At 38.5% G+C, this 24,470-nt stretch overlaps 1 protein-coding gene and 1 pseudogene across 5 annotated transcripts; both read left to right on the top strand.

Annotated features, from left to right (window-relative positions):
* LOC144644449 (uncharacterized) lies at window positions 1–4,917 on the top strand (annotated as a pseudogene). Its single transcript, XR_013569114.1, has 4 exons — window positions 1–258; window positions 2,525–2,683; window positions 3,001–3,986; window positions 4,561–4,917. The product of XR_013569114.1 is annotated as an uncharacterized LOC144644449 (transcript).
* Window positions 4,918–7,028: 2,111 nt separating this feature from the next.
* LOC144644434 (uncharacterized) lies at window positions 7,029–22,122 on the top strand. 4 transcript variants are annotated; one of them, XM_078503910.1, is made up of 14 exons: window positions 7,029–7,253; window positions 8,875–8,959; window positions 10,362–10,491; window positions 11,455–11,538; window positions 12,517–12,538; window positions 13,210–13,273; window positions 13,811–13,901; window positions 14,031–14,067; window positions 15,376–15,442; window positions 15,832–17,987; window positions 18,813–18,864; window positions 19,113–19,349; window positions 19,867–19,944; window positions 21,905–22,122. In XM_078503910.1, the coding sequence occupies exons 2-14, from the start codon at window positions 8,929–8,931 to the stop codon at window positions 22,096–22,098; spliced, it is 3,243 nt and encodes a 1,080-aa protein (XP_078360036.1). In that variant the 5' UTR covers window positions 7,029–7,253; window positions 8,875–8,928; the 3' UTR covers window positions 22,099–22,122. The 4 variants fall into 4 exon arrangements, with proteins under 4 accessions (XP_078360036.1, XP_078360035.1, XP_078360037.1 ...); XM_078503909.1 differs by having other exon boundaries at window positions 12,517–12,559; XM_078503911.1 differs by lacking the exons at window positions 7,029–7,253; window positions 8,875–8,959 and having other exon boundaries at window positions 10,363–10,920; window positions 11,251–11,538; window positions 12,517–12,559.
* Window positions 22,123–24,470: the final 2,348 nt, after the last annotated feature.

Below are 24,470 nucleotides of genomic sequence, written 5' to 3'. Positions count from 1 at the left end.
TGTTGTTGCGTATCGAGCGACAGCCTTAAATTTTGTGCCCCCTACTTTGTGAATGTTCTTAAATTGTAATGGGGACAAAAAGTATCATGTCACAATCTAAAACGAAATATCAAAGAATCGATGAAGTGGAGAATGAACATACATTCACTTGCAATAAGAATATGTCTATCGTGGCAGGATTCTTCGTGTTCGTAATTGTTCTGGTTGTGAGTCTTGTTCTGATATTTGAGATTCCCAAGAAATCTTCTGAAAACAAAGGTAAGGCTGCATTCATTATGTATCCTACAGGGGGGGGCAGAGGATTTTAGGGGGGGTTCTCAAATTTTTAGAGCAAAAAAAGGGGGGATATGAAAATTGTTAAATATCTACTGGGGGATGCTTATTTTTTGTAAGATTCTGTCTAGCTTTTGTAATAGTTTTAAAAAAGTGAAAAAAGAAATGATAAGTACAGCAGCTTCTTTCAAGGATTGTAAGCAACAAGGGTACCTCTATTATTCTGAGAGACTATAGTAGCTATTTGAAGTTTTCAAGTAGTGTGCCTGTCCTGTAGATGTAATGTTTCGATACAGCATAGAAAGTAAAACATCTAAAATGAAAACATTTAATGCAACCTCAGTCTAAGCAGTGCAACTTTATTGAATCAACGAATGCAAAAGAAAACAATGTAATTCGATCAGTGCACAGTTTTATGAAATTGAACAACAAATGTGCACTTTAATGTTCAATGAAAGGTGCGAACAATATGACTGGAAAACTATCGCGTCCACGTTTGAAAATATGAACAAGCTATACGTCGAAGAACTTAACAAATATTTAGACCGTCATAAACTTTCTCTCCTTGGGAAGAAAAATGATAAGATAAGGAGAATAATGGCACACGTCGCACTTGAGAGGAATGATGCTGAACGGCCGGAAAATTAGGGTGAAGAGGATGGCAACAGCGGAGATGAATCCGTGGATGAGTGTGATAGTGAGAGTGATGATGATGATGAGGTTGTTGCTTTTGTCGACGAGAGTGACAGTGAAACGGAGGTTCCTGTCAATACTCCTGGTAGTACTCGTACACGAGCTGGCAGGCTATCTATACCTAATTCGCGCTACTTAGACTGGCTGGCATAGGTATGACATAAACTGTCAAAACTCTCTCGATGTTGTTATTAAACGTCTCTTGAAATCTCAAAAATATATACCGGTAGTGTACTATTATACAGATATTTATTTTGATATTTCTTGTGAGGGAGGAGGGGGGGGGGTATTCATTTTTCGGCTGATTGCATGGGGGGATTATGAAAATTTGTATGGACCTTGGGGGGGATATAAAAAAAACGAGCCGCTGAAAAAAAAATCATCTGCCCCCCCCTGTAGCATACATAATGAATGCAGCCTAAGTGCAGGCCACAAAAGTTTCAGCAGGTAAATACCTCAGCTAGACTAAACTAACTTAATACTGTTATTACATGTACAATAAACAGAAGGCGAGTAAAGAATTAAAGTGCTTTGCTTTGCACATTCTAGTTTATTCTGCAGACATCTAATACTTTGGTACGTGCGTAGCCAGTTTCGTCTGTTAAATATATAAGATTCCAGTTTGTGTGCATAAAACTTGTAACAGCTTTTGGTGATTTTCATTATAATTTGCCTCAACAGCACTTGACCGGAGTACTGATAAGTGACTTTCAGTTGAGAAGTATAAATGTCACTTACTGGGGTGGTTTACAAATCGGTGTGCGACAACTGCAGACTGCAGACCCTAAGACTTTCTAAGTTATCATTTACATGCAAAGTGCACGTGAATGAAGCGACATGAGATGGCGTTTAATGGCAGTACGCCCCTAATAACAAGCGTGTGTTTAATATAGGGACTTAGTTTTCTTTTACATCCTCGATTTTTTTGTCCGTAACAATTAAAGCCATTCACCGCCATCTTGACTTCCTGCAGCTTATATTCACATCTACTTGCGGTGAATACAGCGTTAGATTCAGAATTTTTCGACCAATCAGTTATACGCGTATTCTTTATATTCACCTTAATGAATTCCACTAAATCATGTTACCATTACCATTGTCGAGAGCTTAGTGTAAGCATGCAGTCTACCCGAGAGTTATTCAGGCTAACGGCTGGAACGTTGTTCACAGTATTCAGGCTAACCGGAGTGCCAGTCTGTAGGTCTGCAGACTGCATTTGTCGCAACACCGTTTACAAATCAACAACTTCCTATTACCATATCCACTGAATTAGTGTATCCGTAAAATAAACGTAAATTTCAGACCTTATAATGAGAATTATATAATTATTATTTTTTGTTATTTTTTCATGGTCCGTTGGCTATCGCCACATAATTGACGGCAGCGAAAAACACAATCGTTAGTTAGATTGTGAATTTCATGAGTTCGCATATCATAAAAAACCGCAATATTATTGAAGATACACCCAATGAAAACTTCAAAATGAGTATCTAAATCTATTGACTATCGCTTCATTATCAATTTATAAATCCCTTTGACTCTGTTTCTTCTTCTAAAGCAGAAGAACAGGACAAAAGAAATTTGGCAACATTGTTTGACTGCAGACAGAAGCCACTCTGTGGAGCCAACGCCACCTGTACAGCTGATCTAAGAAATGAGCAACATTACACTTGCGTTTGTAACAATGGCTTTCAAGGGAATGGTTCTGTTTGTCGAGGTAATGCAAAGCATAATGTGCCGATCATAATAAGGCCGCTATATCGATCGTTTCTCTTGTCTCGTCAGTATTTCATTTGTGTTGACTCAAAGCTGTCTGTTGTTGTATTACAACAGTGATATAAAATGGCACAATCCTATATGATTTAAGTAATTATTATCAGATGACTGTATGGAACAATGAAACGCTAGTCAACGACCTTTTCCTAGCCAATCAAGTGCCCGGAATTTTATCGTAATAAAACTGAGCAATCCATAATAACTTTAATTCAGCTTTAATATAACCATACCTATGGCTATTGTTATTTCCTTTTTCAGATCTCAATGAGTGTTTATCCGAAGAACTGTTTTCGTGCCCTTTTAATGCCAATTGTCAGAACACAGTTGGCTCCTACAAGTGCAGTTGTCTTTCTGGATACCAAATGAACGATCGTGCACAGATATTGATGAATGCAACCTAGGTGTTCATAATTGCAGTATCCATGCACACTGCAATAATACTATTGGCTCTTATAATTGCACTTGTCTTGAAGAGTTTCAAGGAGATGGCATGTTGTGTGAAGATATTGATGAATGCAGGATGAATATCCACAACTGCAGCACTAATGCCCACTGCAACAATACGATTGGTTCGTATAGTTGCAGTTGTCATGAAGGATTTCAAGGAGATGGCATGTCGTGTGAAGATATTGATGAATGCAAGGCCAATATGCACAAGTGCAATGTACATGCCCACTGCAATAATAATATTGGCTCTTATGGCTGCAATTGCCTCCCAGGGTATAAAGGAAACGGATGGTTGTGTTCTGACATTGATGAATGTGGGGACGGGACTCACAAGTGTCACAGAAATGCAAAATGCACAAACACTAAAGGCTCTTACCAATGCACCTGCCGTTCTGGGTTTCATGGTGACGGTCAAGTATGTCGAGATGTAAACGAATGTCTGGATGGCCGATCACATGAATGCAATCTGGATGCGTCCTGCACGAACACTGTGGGCTCTTATTCGTGTTCATGCAATGACGGGTTCCGTGGGGACGGTCGTTCATGTTCTGACATTAATGAGTGCAGTGATGAAAGTTATCTTTGTGACTCTGATGCCAGCTGTGTTAATACGCCAGGCTCTTACACCTGTAGCTGCAGTTCCGGTTTCCAAGGTGATGGGATGTCATGTCGTGATTTCGATGAGTGCGCAGAAGATGTTCACGACTGTCATAAGAAAGCTGTGTGCGATAACACATGGGGATCATACCGTTGCTCATGTTCTAAAGGATATCACGGAAATGGCAAACAGTGTAAAGGTGAGTAAGTCATGCAGATCTAGCCTCCACCGATTGGGACCGAACAAAAGGGAGACTGGGACCGAGCAAAAAAAGATTCCTCGTCCCCAGCCTTCCTCTCTACTAGTCCCAGTTTTCTCTCTTCCCCTCCGCTACCACAGAACCCCGGATTAAAAGGAGTGGCCTGCGGAGGAGGCTAATGCAAATCCTGATGTATAAATCATAATCATTAGTTTCAAACCGGCTCAATTGAATTATGGTGGATAGTAAGCTGAAGTAAATTAAGCTAGGTAACTTAAACATCAATTTACACTCTTCTCTCTGTGAGCTCCGATGTTATTTATACAAGAAGAAATAGAAGATGAGAGACAAATAAAGTTTGCATTCAAGTTTAGTCAAACCCTCTGCGTGAAACATTTTTGCACTTTTTTATTCTTAGTACGAACCTGCACATTGGATTCCCGATAAATAAGATATTTTTAAGAAATTGTGTATATATACAATCAGCAATACAGATCTAGATTATAAAAGATTTAAGTTCTTTTCTTTAGTTTTTTTTTTCTCAGAGTGTCTTCTTCTTCTTCTTTTTTTGCAGCTATTCCTGCCAGAAGCTCAGTGCCTTGCAACCGAGTTGTTCTTTTTCTTGTCCTTTTTATGTTACTGCTTTGTACGTGAAGACTTTACATAACTCTGTAAATAGCTAAAGCTTGAAAGTAATATCAAATTTTAATTAGAACATCCAAGTAATTTTGGACATGTAGAAATTTATATCTTTTGTAAACTGAACACAGAAAAAAATGTTTAGGTTCTTAAAAACACTGCACGCGCGACCTCAATTTTTTACCCGTTTGTTGAAGTATAAGGGTCGTATAAGGCCGTGTTGTAGAAACACTGCACAGTATAAATACGGCTAGGTCCGACCAGTAAAGTTTATTAAAGAACAATGTTGGCAGTCTGCTGATTTTAATTTATGGCTCAGTGGGAAGAGTCGGCTACCATTCTCGGGAATTAAAATTTTCCAATGAGGCGCAATTTTTATAAGTATTTCGGGGTTATCAGTACAGCGACTTAAGAACTTTTTGTTTGCGTCCACGAGAAATTGCAAACACTTAGTAAATTATGAACTAGAATCGAATTCGAAGTTAAAATTTCTCGGATAAATCGACCTCAACATTAGTTAAAATGACTGGCCCAATGGTCAACACACCTCATGTGACACCACCCAGGATTGTGGCACCGATTGATTCCCACAACTTCGGACTGGAGACAATCCTTTGGTCCATTTCCACTGAGAGTTAATTCTTTCTTTTCTGCCTCAAGTTGCTGTTCGTGGGCTTCAGATAAACGTTTTTACTTTTCATAGCTAAACAAAACTGACGAAGGGTTCATAGTATGGTTTTAATACAGTGGAACCCCGATATAACGATCCTCGATATAACGATGAATATTCTATGTCCCGGCAAAAGTTACAGTAAAATGTATGGGACAGAACCCCGATATAACGATCTTCGATATAACGATATTCCCGATATAACGATCAAAATTTAGCGGACTGAACGTAAATTTTCCCCGATATAACGATATTATCAGAACACAGTCACAATTTAAGCAAAACATTGAATTTAATACAACAACATTACAGTAATCAAGTAATCAATAACGTTTCTGACAACAGCTTTGTATGATGATATACGAAAATGATACTGTGTTCTAAACCTCTTTATCCACTAAAAAAGTATACGCTAGGTTTATCCCGATATAACGATATTTTCGGTTATTTTACCGCCATATCGTTATATCGGGAGATTCGATATAACGATACCTCGATATAACGATATAATTTTACTGCTTCCTTGGCATATCGTTATATCGGGGTTCCACTGTAGGTGAAAAATGTCATTTGCTGCTCCCAAAGGAGGCATTACCTCAGACTTGAGCCCAAAAAAGCTCCGTTCTGATGATAACTAAAGGAAAATCACTTACTTGAGTGGAGAGAAAAAGTGTGAAAGTTGCGGGGCGGGCTGGGATGCGCGAAGAAAAAGGAGGGTTGCTCCCCGATTTTCGATCGGCCTTTCCTTGATGCAATGCCGGTTCTAGTGAAATCCGTCTCAAGAGCGACTGTGTTAATGGACTGGAAGTCAACTGTTTAACCGTTCAAGCGCAATAAAACTACTGAATTGAAAATAATTATTTGGAAGAAGCCAACATTAGATAGGGGACCCTTTTGCACCAAGCATCTTGACACTGCAAATTGGCCAAATTATTTCCAAAATGTTAATGGCCATGTTCCCTTGTCCCCTGGAACCCCTGGGTCCCCTCGCTACTGGTTCAATTTATAAATTCTGAGAAAAAAATTATGATCCTTTAGTAAATAATAAAGATGGTAAATTTTTAAGCTCGGTAATAAATAATAAAGATAAGATGTTCTACATGACACGAGCATGGGACAAAGAAAAATTCGGAGTCCCCGACGGGAATCGAACCCATGGCCTCGTAGATACCGGTTGGGCGCTCTAACCAACTGAGCTACGAGAGACTCGTTGTGAGCTGGGCCATTTTACTAGGTTGATATGTGACACGCGTCCTGCATACTACATATTATCTTTATTATGATCCTTTAATTGGAAAAATGTTAACTGACCTTCATATATATCATTGGTATCGTTTATCTCTTGTCTTGTTGTTTATTTCGCTTTCATATGCCAAACTGTAACATGGCTAACGACGAAACGTGTGGGCAAAAGGACTGTGCATCAGGAGAAGGGTTGGGAAAATTGTTTTCGGGCAAATTGATCCATTTTTTTTCCACTGTTTTATTGGTTAAAAATTTTTATTCTATTTTAAGAACCTACTAAGAGAAGCAGGTCGGGGCTTGATTATCCTCTTTGGGGCCGGATGAAGTGTATGTTCTTAACCAGCCCCACCCCCTCCTGGGTATTTCATCGTGCAACCCATTCTCGTCCCCATAGCCTTTTTTGTTTCTCTTAGCCGGCAGGGCCTAGGCACGAGGAAACGTGCCTAGGCCCTGCCGGCTAAGAGAAACGAAAAGGGCTATGAGGACGAGAATGCCGAGCAGCTCCCCACAGGACTTTTCAGTAACTATTTACAATTTACAGAATTAAGGGATGAGATCAGACATCAGCATATAAGGCGTCTATGGCAGCTGCTATCCGTCCATGTGTATGATCTTACCCCACCACCAACCCATGGAATAGAAACAGACCACAAAGCGTGCTCCTTGAAGACCTTGAAGATTGCGGAAAATTTGTGTATACCGGTGAAGTTGGGGTAAGCTAAAGTAGTTGATTTCTGTTTGTTCTGATTTCTCAAATTTATAATTGGGCATAGCCACGCAATGCAGGGGCAGCAGTGCCACTTTTGCAGACGTATCTACTAATTTGTCAATTGCTTGGTCCTTCACAAAAAAAGTCGGTTTGTGTGCATAGTTTGAACTGTTTATCTCGTAAGATGTTTTTTGTATTCGAAAGAAGCTGCACAGAATGTCTAGATCCATCGCAAAATCACAATTGTCAACCTGTTGGAACTAGAAGCTGAAGATTCAAAAAAACGCCTGAAAATATATGGTAAAAGCTTCGGAAGAAAAATCAAATATTTCAACAAGTCAAAGAACATCAGCCTTAATTGACAGGTCTGCAGAATAGGCACTTCTTCACCTTCCTCAACCCCCCGCCGCCCCTTGTGTCTAAAAGTATCTGGCAGAATGAGAACCCGGGAATGAGAACCCTCTGCTTATAGGGGACAGCTAACTCTTTTAGAATAAAATACCTATGATGCTGATGTACATGGTAGCTATAATAACATCTATTTATAGGGTCAAAAAATTTAACAATTTCATAGGTGGCAGCTTGTCTGCGCATCAGTTTAAAATGGGAATAGATACTATTATTGGTAATTAGATACGTCCCCCTCCTACCCGGATAACTGTGTACCAGCAAATTGTCAGGGCAGTCCAAGGGCAGTCTTACAAAAAGCATTGGGGCTTGGGGAGCCTGCAATTACTCCAGGGGGTAAGACAGTATAACAATGGCAATACTCCTAGTCACTTCATGTTACAGAAATGAGAGTTATCCTAATTCTTATTGCCAGCACTGATGAGCCAGGCCTGGCTTCTCCAATCCACAAATCAGTGTCTCATGACAACTATATAAAGGGAGGCACGGTGACCTAATTGATAGTACACTTAACTCCAGATTGAGCAGTCCAGGATCAAGCCCTGGCCAGGGCACTGCATTGTGTTCTTGGACAAGACACTTTACTTTCATAGTCCCTCTCTTCACCAAGGTGTATAAATGCTGGGGGGTACCCCAGCAATAGACTAGCATTCCATCCAGGTGGGGGGGGGGGGGGGTAGAAATACTGCTAGTCACTTCTAATGAGCCACTAGGCTTTTAGGCATGTGGTTGACACTGTACTAGTACTGTTGGAGTTGGATTATCGCAGATCTCATAATTTAAGAGACTAGGAGTAGTTTATAACTGTGTACCAGCTAGCCCTGGATGGGATATACTGGTAGATGCATTGTCCCCACCAGCATTTTTCCCAGGATGTCCTACCAAAACTGAAGGGTCACTTAGAGTAAATACTTTATTATTGTCTTGCCTATAAGAACAACACAACACAGTGACCTTGGACTGCTTCCAGAGCCCAACACACCCACCATTTAAGGTCACTATACCTTCCATGACTACCATATTGATCTAAAGCAAAAGGGTTTTTGTAACATTGAGAATTGTGGCACTTAAGGGTAATGATTGATTGGCACCCATCAGTCTCGGGAGACTATGGTGTCGCGTTTCCGATGATAGTTCTAGAAACTGTGCGAATACACTGGGTAATGATACCAGTATGTTTCTTTTAACTCACTTTGTTAATGTTACCCAATTTGCAGAAAGAGTGGTCCACCATGCAATTTTGTGTACACCTTCGTTAAAAGCCAAGCATAATGAAGAAATCAAGCCCTGTTCAGTCTTCAGGTAAAGGGGGCAATTTCAGTATATAATTGGTGTAGTTCACTGCATACTGTTATCTAGATTTTTTCTATAAGGTTAGAAATACTTTGGTTTATCTCAAACAAGACCAAAATATGATGACATTTGATATAAATGGCTTAGTATCTTAAGTGCAGCAAAAAGTTTAGGGCCGTAACCAGGCCATTGTCATAGACGAGGCATTAAGATCTTGATAGTGGGTTCTGGGGGCATGCCCTTCAGAAAATTTTGAAATCTAGAAGCTTTGAATTGCTTTCAGAGACATTTTTCATGAGGTTTTTCTTGAGAAAAATCAATATTGTTTAACTGCTGGGATTATTTTCTCAGCAAACCTATTATGTTTTTTATTTTGGGTAAAATTAAGACGAGGCAAGTGCCTTGTCTTGCCTCTTGCTAGTTACGGCCCTGAAGTTTACACAGTAACTAGCAATATTATAAATAAAATACCCTTGCTTAGAAGGGTGGCACTAACAATTGAAAGTCTTGTGGTCCATGGATCGAAGGAAGAATTGGAATTTAGATGAAGATTGTATATGTGTTCACAGTGGTATAACCTATTATTGCAGACTGTCAAATTCTCACTAATATTCCCAGTCATAAAAAAAGTACATCTGATTAAAAGCCCTCATCCCCCAAATCTTTCCAAATATTAAAATGAATTTGATTTATTATGAGTTTTATAGCTATTAATTCAAAACTAATTAATGAAAAAAATATATTTCGATGAATGCTGCTGTAGCTCACTTTGAAATTTTTAATTTTTAATTCTGATTATAAGCCCTCCCCCCAGATATAAGCCCTCCCTTTTCTAAAGCCAATCAAAACCCCTTACAAAGTTGAATAAGCCCAGGGCTTATATAAAGCAGAATTTTACAGTACTCTGGAATGTAGTACAACTTTGCTTTCAAACAAATTTATAATGAGTTCAATTCTTCAACCTGAGAGCACAGTGATTTACCATGATTATATATCCATGTTCACTAGTTACAAAATTGCATGTTACAGGGCTACTTTATTGTTATGGAAGCTCAATTTGTTATTAAATACATTGACACTGTTAATACAGCAATATGTTAATTGGCCATTGGTGGTCTGAGTAATGCATGGTCAGGAGTTCCATATGAGTTAAAATGAAATTACAAAAATATGTACCCGGGCACAAGCCATGCAAAACAGTTCACAGTGGTGGATTCAGACCTTTAACTAAGGAAGGGGCCCTATACACCCCAAAAAATTTTTAGTGGGGGGTCAGTTTAAAATAAGGAGGGGGTCCAGTCCCCCCCCCCCCCGGCCTCTCCCCTTGATCCGTCACTGGTTCAATGAGATAATTATATAAGATAACTTTCCACTAAAAAATCATTGTTAAATATTTGGATATATTTCTCAGACAAGAATAAAGCAGGCTTACTGAGCAGGGCATTTGGCCAAGGCAAGCCAAAAAGCAAGGCAAGTAAAGTACCAAGTAAAGAAATCTTGACAAATAGAAATGATCATGGCAGCTCTTCTGAAGACTTACGGTGAGTAAATTATGATAATAATCGGCATCAACATCATCATGAAAAGATAATTAATAAACGTTTTTATAGTGCTTATACATTGCTGTCCTGGGGCCCATTTCTCGAAAGCATGGAAACTTTTGGGACCCGCAAAGTTAAGCCACTTTTAGTTATCTTTACTTAAAAACAGAGAAGTGTATAAGCCAGAAACTTTGTACGAAAGAAACCTCTGTTCCTTTTTGAAAATATGTGAATAAAACAACTCTGTAATTATGAAAGGATTGATATTGTGCTATATGGCTTTCTGAGTGCGGAAAATTTTCGGGACCTTCAAGAACCTGGCAGAGTGGCCCCTGGTGCACTTAAGAATGATAAAATCCTAGACTAAATTAGTACTTCTTTGCAAAGATTATCTTTCTTATATTAAAAAATGACAGAGTTTAACTGCAAGTAGTAGATAAAATATGAGCGGGAGATCTGTATGGGCGTTTACAATGGCGAGCCGATAGGCGAGCCATTGTCAATGCCCATACAGATCGGACGCGAATATTTTATTCTACTTGTGAAATGAAAACAATAAATTGAATGCAAAGTATTGTTATGCGAATCAGTAGAGATCTGTATGAAAAGTTAATGAATACTAATTGGCTGAGCAGGAGTTTGTATCAAAGTTAATTCTATTGCTTGATTTGTATTGGGGTTTACAGTTGTATACATGTGATCGGAATACTGTGCTGGGACTGGTTTGCACCCTCATGAATAATTAATGAATTTTACAAGTAATTATAAAAAGGGCCTCTAATTCTGTAATTTGTTTAAGTGTAGCTGAGAGGGGTATTAACTTAAAGGCTTGGGGCAGAATGATATTGTACATGTAGTTGTTAATAATCCAAAGGCAAATTTATCAAGTGGAATGTCAAAATTTAAGTTAAAAGTAATAGCCCCAGCTACAATGAACTGATATCAGATCTCTTGAAATCCAAGGCAAGGCAAAGCAAAAAGCAAGGAAAGAAAATTAAAAGGACCAGCAAATAGAAATGATCATGGCAGCTCTTCTGAAGACCTAAGGTGAGTAAATTATAATAATAATCGTCACCATTGTCATCATCATAAAAGAATAATTAATAAACGTTTTTATAGTGCTTATACATTGCTGTCCTGAGCACTTAAGAATGATAAAACCTAGGTAGACTAATTAGTACTTCTTTACAAAGATTATCTTTCTCATATTAAAAATTGACAGGGTTTAACTGCAAGTAATTATAAGAAGGCCTTCAATTCTACAATTTGTTAAAGTGTAGCTGATAGGAGTACTGACTGAAACGCTTGGGGGTATTACAATCATTATGATTGTACATGAAGTTGTTTATCATCCAAAGGCAAATTTATTAAGTGGGATGTTAACATTTAAGTTACAAGTAAGCTCCAGCTTCAATCAACTGTTATCAGATCTCTTGAAATCCCAATTAAACGCATCACCAATAGCTATAAGATGAGTGTGGGGATGATGCATGAAAGCTCTGTGGGACTGCCACCATCAAGCAGGGATGGTAACCATGGCAATCCTGTGAGCGGCAACCACCAGGCACACCCACACTGAACTTCTCAGTGGAATTAATTGCTTCACTTAGGAGGGGAGAGACAGGAGCAAAAGGCTTTTTCCAAGACTGTTAGGAAAGAGACAATTGTAAGCTAAATGTCTTTACCTCAAAGGGATAGCTGTAAATTTACCAAGGGCCTGTAACAGCCTCGTATATCGGTCACTGTGAATTAGTAAAGAAGACTGCTAGCCAACATTGTCTTAAGTTTAACCTTGCCTAAACTACATTTATTCTAATGCATCAGTTTTAATCTGTTGAGTTACACATGTGAAATAGATAGCCAGGTTTCTAAAATCATTTTTGTGAGGTCAGGATGATTTATCCTATATGTGCATGGGCTACAGTGTGCGGCAAACATTTGTGGTGTTATAATTGCAATATTAAAATGAAACCTGTTTGTCCTTGAAATTGAAAACTAAGAATTTTCTACTTTTATTGTTGATAGGGAATTCCATCATGTTAAGCAGGTAATGTCCACATTTCCTGAGGTAATTGAACATCAAACAACTCTGCTTACTGTTTCAGCTATTTTATGCCTGTGATACTATTACACCCTGCTCTCTTTTACATGTATAAATTAAAGTCCCCCACTAGGTCTTCAACTCTATAATGAGCCACACAGGAAAACAATTATTAAGTAATTACATGAAATTAGTTTTGCGTAATTTTTTTGTTTAAATTTTTTGGTGGAGATAGGGAAATATTTTTTTAAAACAGTTTATCTGAGATTGTCAAGAAACAAGATTAAGTCTGACCTGTCCAGTCATTAAGTGATTTGTTATACAACACAAGGAAGGCTGATAGTCGGATGGTATTGAGTTTGCAATGTTGCCCACTCAAAGACTTTTGGCAGGGAACAGTAATTTTATTGTTAGATGCGACCTCACATTAGCCACTAAGGTGGTGCACTATTGTAAAAAAATCCCAGCTTTATAACAATTTTTATTAATAATTAAGTGTCAAGTTGACTCACAATGTTAAATCTGATCTGGCACCTAAATCAATCCATTTCTGAAGAGTTTTAATACTTTTTAATATCTAAGAGAAATCATAACAGTAATTAATGACCCATATGCATAATAGCTTTGAAAATATTTATGACATCTAATATTTTTATATTCATTATTTTTTATTCTAGAATCGCCAGGAAAACCTAGAAGTTAAAACATTTCCTGTTCATGCATTGAGTTATAGCAGTGATGGTAAGCAACATACCCATGGCCTGATCGAGGAAGGAGTTGTGATATGAATCGCTAGTTTACATGTAGCAAATAATTAATAATATAGTGCTAGTTGTAAATAATAAAGATGGTAAATTTCAAGCTCGGTGATAAATAGTTAAGAAATTATTCAACATGACACGAGCGTGGGACAAAGAAAAACTCTGAGTCCCCGACGGGAATCGAACCCATGGCCTCCCAGATACCGGTTGGGCGCTCTAACCAACTGAGCTACGAGAGACTCGTTGTGAGCTGGGCCATTTACTAGGTTGATATATGACACGCGTCCTGCATACTGCTAGGATCAGTTTTTCTATATCTAGTGTTATTATATTAATTTCTTATTAATTTCTTATTACATAAGTTATTATATTAATTTATTATTAGGGAGGTTTTTAAATTTAAAATGTTTTCTCCCTAAATTAACCACTAGTCCTACATGTATAATAGAGACCCAATAGGTAGAACATTCAGGTATATCATTTTCATATGATTTAAATCAAATTTTGATTTCTTTAGATGATGATGATCTCGCATTCAATGCTAAGCAAGAGGACATCACACAAAGTAAATCCAGGATAAAAGGAAAAGGAATTCATCCAGGAAAGAAGTAAGTTTGTCTTTTTACTTTTTTTATGCTTTTGCGATTACAATGTGTCTAATCTTTAACTAATACAGGTTATCATTTTTTGTGCTTTGCCCGTTTTGTACAAATTTTCCCTGTTTTCTTTGTTAATAGGCATGCTGCTGACTTTGAATCCTCACCGGGCAATTTTGTAAGCAGATATAGTTGATTGTCTATAAATTATGGATTACCGTAAAGTAACCGACTTCAATTTTTTTTTCCAAATCCATAATTAATTGTGCAATGTACATCATTCTCGTCTAACAATGTAGTTTATACAGTAAGGGCCTGTTTACATGATTCCGGAATGACTTTCATTCCGGAACGAGTTCATTCCATCCCCATACATTTCTTTGTATCTGTTTACATGATACCGAGACGAAAGTCAAGTCATTCCGGAATGAGTTCATTCCGGTTTTCATTCCGGAATGAAAGTTTCGTTCTGGAATGACATTTCATTCTGGTATCATGTAAACACAGAACGAATTTCGTTCCGAGATGAAATCGCAACTCGAAAACCGCATACGTACTCCACAGTTTGAATTCAGAGCGAAAAAATGTAATAGCAATTACTGTTTAGCCCAAAGAAGCAGCTCTAGGGTCAAATTACTCGTTTAAATTGCAGTTACGGCAATTAATGGGCACAAAAACAATTTTGCGTGAAGCATGCGCCATCTTGTTTTGATCTCGCGCGAAACATGCGCCACCTTGTTTTGATCTCGCGCGAAAACCGCGCACGTGAAAATGCCTTTGGTTGAACGGGTCGACTCTGTCATGTAAATGCAGAACGAACTTCATTCCGGAACGAGTTTCGTTCCGGAATGAAAGTCATTCCGGAATCATGTAAACAGGCCCTAAGTTAAGTGGCTGATGAATTGCTAAGCAATTGAAAGCACATGCAAGTTTTCATTTCTACTCCTGTCGGCTCATACTTTTCTAGTCGTACTCACCCTTTCCTTGACCTTCTCAGTTCTGCTGTGTTTCTTTCATCCAGAATAGTTTCGACGTGACAAGTGATTTTTCTGCTAAACCCCGGTAAAATTAGTTTTGTTAATATGTGCAACACTTGGTTTCTTATTTTTTGATTGGAGCTATCCTGTGTACATATTTATTCAAATTTACAGCCTTGCCCCCGAAAGACATATTAATAGTACAGAAAGTAGATTTTGTGGGAAGTTTATTTTAAAAAACAACATGTATATTTTATATTTTTTTACAAATTCCTTGTCACTTACCCCTGATGAAGGCTGAAGTTTTAGCCGAAACGCGGGGACTTTTACGAAAAAATTTTACGAACATTTTTTTAGAAGAAAAAGTAGCGATTAAAGAGAGATGTGATGGAAAGTTTAAAAAACTTTAACTTTAACGATTGCCTTGTCCTTTATATGTTTTTGTAACAGCACTGTATAAATAAGTACACTACCTCACTGAACAATTGTAAAACGTCTTCGGTTTCTAGAGCATCCATGAAACAAGTGAAAAAAGACAAAGTAGCATTCAAGGAGACGTCTCCCAGGATTCCATGGGTAAGTGCATATATAAAATTGTACGTTATGTCGAGCAGTGATTAAGAGGAGAAATTTAACCAAAGCATCACCTTGGCAGTAAAGTGCACTACTGCAGGGTTCATATTGGGTAAGCGGAGTTCTCCTGGACATGCCAGAAACGACAGCTAACGCACAAAAATTAAACCTACTGGCACTCATTAAAATCCGACTGTTCGTTTTGGCTGGGACATGTTGAAGTAACAGTTAAATTGTGATAGATGGTTTGGCCGTCTCCACGCCCTTGGTATACCTTTCAACCACACTGCTAAGATTCTTTTGGCAGCCCTATTTATATTTGATTTGGAATAGCTTGGTCTAGATCGTTCAAGATCGGATCAACGTTATCTTGTATTTGTCTTAATTCGTAGTGCCCTTGGAGATTATTGCTCGTGGACCGTCAGCCCGTAAAGCTTACCAAAAGGCTCTCGAGGATGGAAAGACCCAAGTCAGGAGGATTCCAGTCATGCTTGTAGGACAGGAACGATCAGGAAAGACCAGCTTAAAAAAGTCACTGAAAGGGGATCGTTTTGATCCGCAAGAAGGAAGTACTGTTGGGATTGACGTGGACCCTTCGCATTTTCAAGTTTCAACAGAAATTTGGAGGTCGGGAGAGAGTCATCAAGGGGAGAATCCTGATCATGCCATTTCTTATGAACATCATGCAGCAAAGTTTATTTGTGACAATTTAAAGGAGGAAGAGCTTAGCTGGCCCAAGCCAACTGTTTCATTTGGCAAAGATAAACCGACAGAGCATGGGACACCAGAAAAGGAGAAAAGAGAAGAAGAGAAACAACAAGTCCATCAGAATCCAATTCCAGAAGTTCCAGATGAAATTGCCAAATTGACGAAACGATTGCTTGATCTTCCAATTAACAACGACGTAGAAGAGATCTTTTCAGTTCTGTGGGACTTTGGTGGGCAATCGGTGTATTATGCGACTCATCCTATTTTTCTTACTCCACGAGCAATCTACCTACTGATCTACGACATGAGCCGAGATCCCAATGACGTAAACAGTTCCAATGTTGCTACACATGGTAGTAATTTCAGTGCACAGAGAAATGTAGACGATCTAGAATTTTGGATGTCATCTATTTCTCTTTTGGCTGTTGAGACTAATGACAAAGCAGTTGTTCCTGGCTCTGAAAACTTGCCAACAAAGCTTCCTCCAGTTATTTTGGTTTGTACCCATGCTGATGAACCGTATAATGGTGGTGATGCTAAAGGGTTAGCTCAACAGATGCTGGATTGTCTTCAGAACAAACCATTTAGTGGGCATTTACATAACAAGGTTTTCGCTGCAGATAACACCAAGTCGGGCTCTAAAAGTCAGTGCCCGGAGGTATTGCGTCTAAGAAAGGAGGTTCTCGCTGTTGCTGAGCAGCTGCTACAAAGGAAGGAAGAAATTCCAATCAAGTGGCTAAAGTATGAAAAGGCACTTCAAGCTATGCGTGAAGACGGCCACAAGTACCTCTTGCTTGATACAGCGAAAAAGATTGCATGTGAAGCCTGTGATATCAGAGATGAGGAGTTCGTCACATTACTGAACTTCTTACACGACCAAAGAATTCTGATTCATTTTGGTGAAACCCCAGCTTTAGACAAAGTGGTAGTGTTGGACCCCCAGTGGTTAATTGATGTCTTCAAGAAGATAATTGCTGCCAAGCCCCATATTCCTAAAGGGGGAGAACTCGAAGTACTTTGGTCAGAGTTTGAGAGGACAGGAATTCTTCAGAAAAGGGTTATAGAATATGAGTGGACCCCTTTCCTCAACTCCGAAGACACCTTTGAAAGCCTTCTTAAGATTATGGAAAAATTCAGTTTGATCTGTCCTTGGCCTTCTATAGGTTCCAGTGAGCAGTACCTAGTGCCATCTATGCTCAAGTCACATCCAACTGAAGGCGTCCTCGATCTGTTAGCATCGGCAAGTGTTCCTTCCCTGTTTCTCAAATTTGATTCTGGTCACGTCCCTCAAGGCTTCTTCCCGCGGATGCTGTTACAGTTTATCCAGTGGTGCCATGAAGAGTGGTCCAGCCAAAGGCAACCACGGATGTTCAACAATTTTGCAAGATTTTTCACAAGTCTTCAAGAAGGACAATCTGTAATTCTTCTTTGTCACTCCACTTCGATCGAGATCGGAGTTCACAGATTAAATCCATCTGAAAACTCCATGAACCTGCACAAGGATCCAGATCATGAAGTCTCCGACGTAACAGTTTGCCGGAAAGTGCGAAGACAACTAGGATTGATGCTTGAGTGCATGCGGAATGAGTTCCATTGGCTGAGGAATGTCAGGCACAAGATGTACGTGAGATGCCCAGTCTGCTCCAATGAGGGGATAGTGCGGTACTGTGGTAATCATGACATGAAAGACTGCAAGCAAGAAGATTGCCTGCATTTCCTGTCTGAAGCACAGTTATGCGAATCTCGAGAGCCCATCGTGTGCCTGAAGTCTGCAGTGTCTAAAGATGTTAGAGTTGACATTAAGCGTTTTCAACCTTGGTTTGAATTCCTGGATAAACAGGTAATGATGGCTTTTAATGTCTAGTCTTCAGCATGTTTAGTAGGCTGTGAAAGAAACATCACTCCATCGAATCGATCTAAACGTTCCATTCTTAAAATTTTCTCGTAACACAAGGAAGTATCAGAAAGACAAGGGGTTAATTTTCTCTACAATTAAACTTAAATTAACAGTGACAACTTTCACTGTGTTCTTTTAGCTGGTGGTTAATGTTATGGCCTATAAGCGATAGCAATAACATAAAGTTGAATTAGGCCCCGTCCACACTGACCCGGGTAAGTTTGAAAAGGCATCTTTTTTAGACGGATAGGCCAACCTTCCACACTGAACCGGCGTTTTCGGTCACCGAAAACGGAGCTTTACAAAAACGCTCACCAATGAAGCGTATCGTTTTCAAATTTACCCGGGTTAATGTGGACGGAAAACATTTTACCCGGCGTTTTCAAATTTCTCCGTTTTCAATTTTACCCGGGTCAGTGTGAACGGGCCTTAGTGTCAACCTGTTAGTCACCGCTTTCATTTCCACGCACAACGGGCGTTTTTGTGGCCATTGCCGAACTTAAACACAGTGCTTTACCTTGCGATTTTATTGTAAATTACTCCAGTCAGAAATGGATGAAATGTTTTCAGTATATCTATTTGTCCGGTGAGCAAACTATTATCTCGTAACCTCATTTCCACGGATAATTCTACTTCACCAGGAACTATTTACAGCCGGAATTAGCATGAAAATGTACAATGTTAAATATTGCTGGTGTTCTCTTGTGTAATTATGTTATATGGTAACTGACAAACTCCTTATTAAAGTCACCATTTTTGTATTACTAGGAACAAGACAGCAGTTACAAGAGCAATGATATACCCCTTCCTTTTGGCAAAGGTTTGTTTCCTGTTTAAGCAGGTGTTCTTACCTACTTTAACAGCTGATACATCATCAGATTCCAAATGCTGTTATTTCGTTTGAGAACAGTAAATGCAACGTATGCGTTACCACTCCAGAAGCATTACTACTGTCTTTTTCACTGAGAGTTTTCCCCTAATAATCTTCCATTTGAGCTGGCTCTGCCAAGTGACTACGTTACGTATCAGAAAGATTGATCATCTTTTCCCCTTTTAATGTTTTGATAGTTCAAGAGGAGCCGGACCTATCCCTACCAGCTAAAGTTCTAGAAAGTTTGCAAACAAATGACGCGGCAGATGTTGTTGACGAGTTTCAAAGCAGTCTAAAAATAGATGAGGCATCCCTCAGGCAGCCGGACGCTGGCACCAAGGGATGGGTGCGCTGTCTCTTTAAAACGGCAGTTCGTGAAAAGAAGCTTGATCTTGTGGAACACTTGAGACAGATTACACCAGCTGGGACAACAGGTAATTTCACTCTTTTTCCTTAATGATTCGATTTACCTTGCCGATTATAATAAAAGGCAGAAAACCGTGAGCTGATTTCGTAAACGTTGAAAAAAAACACCCGTTCCTCACATCTTAGACGCAAAACATACCCCTTATATATTTCAATTACACTGCTTGTGTAATAGACCTTTAGCAGCCTACTTGCTATTCTTTTGTGTTCATGCAAATTGCCCTCCAAGCCTCGCTAGCATGTTCAAACAACAAAAAATATGTGAGAGACTTGAAGGGCAATTTGCATTTGCACAAAAGAATAAGAAGCAAAAGGATGCAAAAGGTCTATTGGCCAACTATTGGCGAGTGTTCCATAGCTGGTATATCAGAGGCGAGGGAGTTTTTCGCGACCACCCTCTTGCGCCACATTGAAACAGACTTTATCGCAAAACGATTGATTCGTTTCGAGAGAGGAAGTGCTGGCAAGCATATAGATATAAATAACACTAACACCTTAAATTAACTTCTTTCATTTACTTTCAAGGCCCTGTTTTGCCTGAAAGATTAGACGTCCGAGAAATTCCCGTGAGCAAAATGTGGGACTTGACAATTCATTTAAGTGGTAAGCATGACTGTCTTTTTAGTGATCAAAGGTTGCAGGTAGAAAACACGTAAACTTAAAAATCTATCGTCCTTAAACGACCTGGAGTGTTTTTAAAGAAAAGCTGTGTTCGTTCCGGTGTTTGTAGTATGAAGCGTCAAGGAGTATTTCCTAATACTCTGGAATGCTGTTTTGCCCTAAGTATGACAACATGAAATGCTGCATAAAACAATAGAACATTTTAAGTTAATTAAAAAACACGAAGGAATCTTTTAATTTTTTAAGATGACAAAATCTGATGTAGACTTCATCTAAGTAGCTTAGTAGTAGGTATGTTTGTATCAATATAATTGCACGAATCGCTAGGTTGTTAGTAGTAGATAAAATCGTGCCTTATTAGATCTAGCTAACTATGGCAATGTTAAACATAGGCACGCTAAGCGTGCAGGAGTTATTTTTTCAATTTATGGGGTGGCTTGGGGTGAAACTGGGTGATTGTCCTGTTGGGATGGTTTATGTCATGGGTTGAGCTATTTGTGTATGGCGGCCCACGGAGTCACTTTTTTGCACAAAATTTGCTTGCAAACAAAATAATTTTTACGTGCATTTTGATACATCTGAACTGTTTTATTCAATACGTAAATTTTTATCATTATATTGAAAAACAAGAACTAATTTAATTATCAAAATGTCACATAATGGCACGTTCTTATTCTGTTTAAAGCGGTTATTTTGTTGCCAGCTTTGTAGCACCCGTAACGTGATACTTCTGTTTGTTACGGAATACTTTTGGCTTTTTGCCAAACACTGTAATATGATACTGTTGTTTTTCTCACTTTTGTAACACGATACCTTTGTTTTTTTGAAAACTAACGTAACACGATACCATTGTTTTTCTCGAAAAAGCCATGTCTTCATTTAACACGCTCAATAGTTATTGAACGAAAAGTACTGTAATAAACGAAGTAATAAACGAATCAAATCAAAAACCACTCTCTTCGGGAATGTTCTTTAAAGCGCAGTACACCTGGAATATTTGTTTCCTGTCAGAACTGTTCAACAAAGATTTTGGTTCATTCACAACGTAAATTCTATTCAACAAACAAGAACTAATTGAGTTATCAAATTGTCACGGAATGGCACGCTCTTATTCTGCTTTGCTATCGATCGTAGTTGCTTTTAACAGCAAAGTTAATACTTATATCGGTTGATTAAATGTTTGAACGAAATGTTTTAAAGGTATAAACACAAACGCCACTTCTGAATTGGTGAATTGAGCAAGACGCTCAAGAGACTTATTAAATTAATTGCGGTTTGCAGTTATTTAACGCCACGGTGTCTCCAGTATTATATTTAGGAATCAAAAGAAGATTCCTTTCCATTTCTTCGATCGCGACTCTTTGTAAATATACCCACAGTATTAACATCATAATGACAACATTAATCTTTAAATCTGAGCTAATCTGCTGTGTGCAAATGCTTTATGTAATTTTTACCACGGTCAGGAAAGCTTAGCCTCTTCAAAACGAACGCTCGAATAAGACGAATAACAATTTTGTGTTGGCCTTTTGCTGACGGCGCGTGCGTTGTAAGCAGGCGAGCGTTACGAAAAACACGTTTTTAATCGAGGGTTAATTCACAACTCACCAATTCCGCCTCCTACAAATCTAAAATCTTCGAACGAAATCGCTCACTACAACTGTGTCAGATTGCTTCCCCTTTATAAACTTCAATTTGATTGGTTCTGATAGTACCTGAAATCTGATTGGTGTGACAAACACACATACTTCACTGACTGATTACAGGTCCATCGCGCCGACTAAGCTATTTTTGAAAAAATAACTCAATAAATAGTAAGGCATTTAATCCTGGTTCACAATTATGAGCTAAGCACAAGCACTGAACCAAAGGATGTTCACACTTGCTGGATTCGTTTCGGATACCCAATAAAAATACTAAATATATCTATTGCGTTCTACAGGTGGAGATGAGTGGGCACTTTTGGCCGAGAAATTTGGTTTGACTCCAGCAGAGATCCGTTATCTGGATAAAAGGACCATGAACCCATGTGATGCTGCTCTTGGTTTCGTTGCAAATAGATATCGTGTCACTGTCGGTGACTTGTACAGTTTGTTAGTCGATTGTGGATTTCCGGCATTGGCTGACTTGCTTTAGGCCTCTGTTGTTTAAAAGAGAGAATGATGGTGGTTTTTAAATTTCATTTCTATTAGAATCAAAGCGCCATAAGACAACATGAATTCTGGCGTTATTATTTTTTATTTATTTAAACTTTATTTATCCTGATAGACCGGCCAGTCTATCAAAGAGATTGACTGGTATCAATCGGTGACCAGTATAAAAGCATAAAATTTAAAAGCATAAAAAATTACTAGCATAAAATTTACAATTACAAATCTAAAAAGTGTGAATTATATACAAAAATTACAATTTAAATTGTACACGTGTGATTTGCACTATCCATGTTCATTAGATGAGTGAATGTTTTGCCTTTAAATTGTGCAAGTGTTGTGAGCTCGCGAATCTGTCTTGGCAGTTTGTTCCAGGCACTCGCAGCCGAAAACCTAAACGAGGTCTGTCCACATTTGGTCTTAACTTGTGGTAGATCTAATAGTGTTGGATCTCTAAAAGATGGACAATGTCTCTGCGATCGTTTCATTAAGTAACCTGTCAACTGCTTAGGGCAGTTAATGTTGTTAATTATCTTGTAAACATATTGTAGCTTGATGAAAAGACGTCTACTGTGAAGTGATAATAGCTGTAATTTAGTGCACATCTCCTGAGTACATGTCTTACGGTCAGCATGCAATATTATTCGCACTGCTTGGTTTTGCAGGCGCTCTAAACGTTGTGCGTTCTCTTGCTGCATTCGCCCCATACAACACAACCATAGTCTAATAAAGGTAGCACAGTCTGCTTGTAGATCCTGAGCAAAATATCGCGGCTGAGAAAAGATGAAATTCTGTTGAGCAGTTTTGGTTTAGGGCAAACCCTAGATTGTATATAGGCTACATGTTTGTTCCAGGTCAGACACTGATCGAGGTAAATTCCTAAGTACTTAAAGTAGTTAAATATATATCATTTCATTATTTGTTTTGTACCATTTTTATATAATAAAAGGATATTACGGTAAAAGGGTGGGTATCTTCTTGCCCTTGTGTGATAGTTTTGCGCCAAATAATGTAAACCTATTTTAAGTCAGATAAAATCGAAATGTTTCGTTTATTCAGTTGCCACTGGCATGGAACCAACTGTTTTTTTATTTATATATTTTTTCGGTTGCTTTTCAATTTTAAACTTGTTTTGACAGAACTGGTAAAACAGGTTAGTTGGTCAGAGCCACACTGAAAATTCGTGAATTTAAAGTTGCTTTGAATCCCTCCATAGAATTTTTAAAGACTTTTCGAGAAGTTATATATAGACTAGAGTACAATGGGGATCACAATCAATCACCGAGCTAGCTTTTAACTCATTAACATTTTTAACGGTTTAACCTGAAATTGTAGGTTTTAACAGAAAAAACTATTCCTATGGTAATTTGTTGTGTAAAGAAAATGACCACAACTGTAGTTTCAACTGATCCATCAAAGTGTAAGAGTTGGGAAGGGCTGGAAACCGTTACCAGCCACCTTAAATCCACGACTTTCACGCAAAAATAGTAACGTCAATGTATGCTTCATAGTTACATAAGATTTATTCCTAGTATGTTAAAAAGAAACTTAGTTTTTACAATTATGATAAGGTTCAAATTTTATTTTTTCTTCCAGTCCCTAGGAAAAATCAAGTGTGAGTTTTGTAATCCGTTTCAGTCTAATTCCGAGGCGGTGAATACGCCGGGGGTGAATACTGCCGTTTCCCCGTCCTTTTCGCGCCCCGCCTCTATTCGCGACATCTCACCAGGCTTAGCAACCCACGCCTCTATTTGACCCAGAATTAACAATCAATCAATTAATTAATGTCATGGCGCGGGATGAGGTTGCCCTCTCTATCCGAGCCAGAGGCTCATGTAAAAAGCGCATGACATTAATTAAAATAGTATGAATTTGGCTCTTTTAACTGACTCTCCATGCAACTTGTGTCGCCAAAAGAATTGCCATACACCAGTCGTACACAGGCCGCACGAAAAATTGTCCAAAGAAACCCTGTGCACCTTAACGCATCTTAGCTCCAGAAGTTGATATTTTCTGCAATTGTAAACGGCTCTTACTCTCCGTGACTTCTTCATCAATCGGAGGCCATCGACTGAAATAATATTATGATTGGCCGCTGTAAAAATAAGTCGTTTCTTTTTAAAATTTTCGAGCGATTAAAATCCAATTCCTAATGTTTGCTCACAGTCCACTGGCGGCCGTACTCGTTTTAAATTTCATCATTAGCTTGATTGACTATTTACATTTACCGAGTTGATAAAAAAATGTTAAAGGTCGACGATAACTTAAGGCGCGTTTGCTTTTGTCTTGTTTTAACATACGTTCTTTTTCATAGAATTTGAAACAAAAGATGACCGGGAAATAAAAATCACATTGAAA

The sequence above is a fragment of the Oculina patagonica genome, chromosome 2 (genome assembly GCF_052425735.1).
Source record: "Oculina patagonica isolate OP01 chromosome 2, crgOcupat, whole genome shotgun sequence".
Lineage (NCBI taxonomy): Eukaryota > Metazoa > Cnidaria > Anthozoa > Scleractinia > Oculinidae > Oculina > Oculina patagonica.
Note: the sequence above shows the minus strand (reverse complement) of the source record. Positions and strands in the feature narration are given on the sequence as shown.

Excerpts from the sequence above, each read along its gene's own strand:
- LOC144644434 (XM_078503909.1), top strand. The coding sequence starts at position 8,929 with ATGAAGAAATCAAGCCCTGTTCAGTCTTCAG. Across the intron at positions 8,960-10,361 it reads AAGCCCTGTTCAGTCTTCAG|ACAAGAATAAAGCAGGCTTA; the intron begins GTAAAGGGGGCA and ends TATATTTCTCAG. Across the intron at positions 14,068-15,375 it reads AATCCTCACCGGGCAATTTT|AGCATCCATGAAACAAGTGA; the intron begins GTAAGCAGATAT and ends TTCGGTTTCTAG.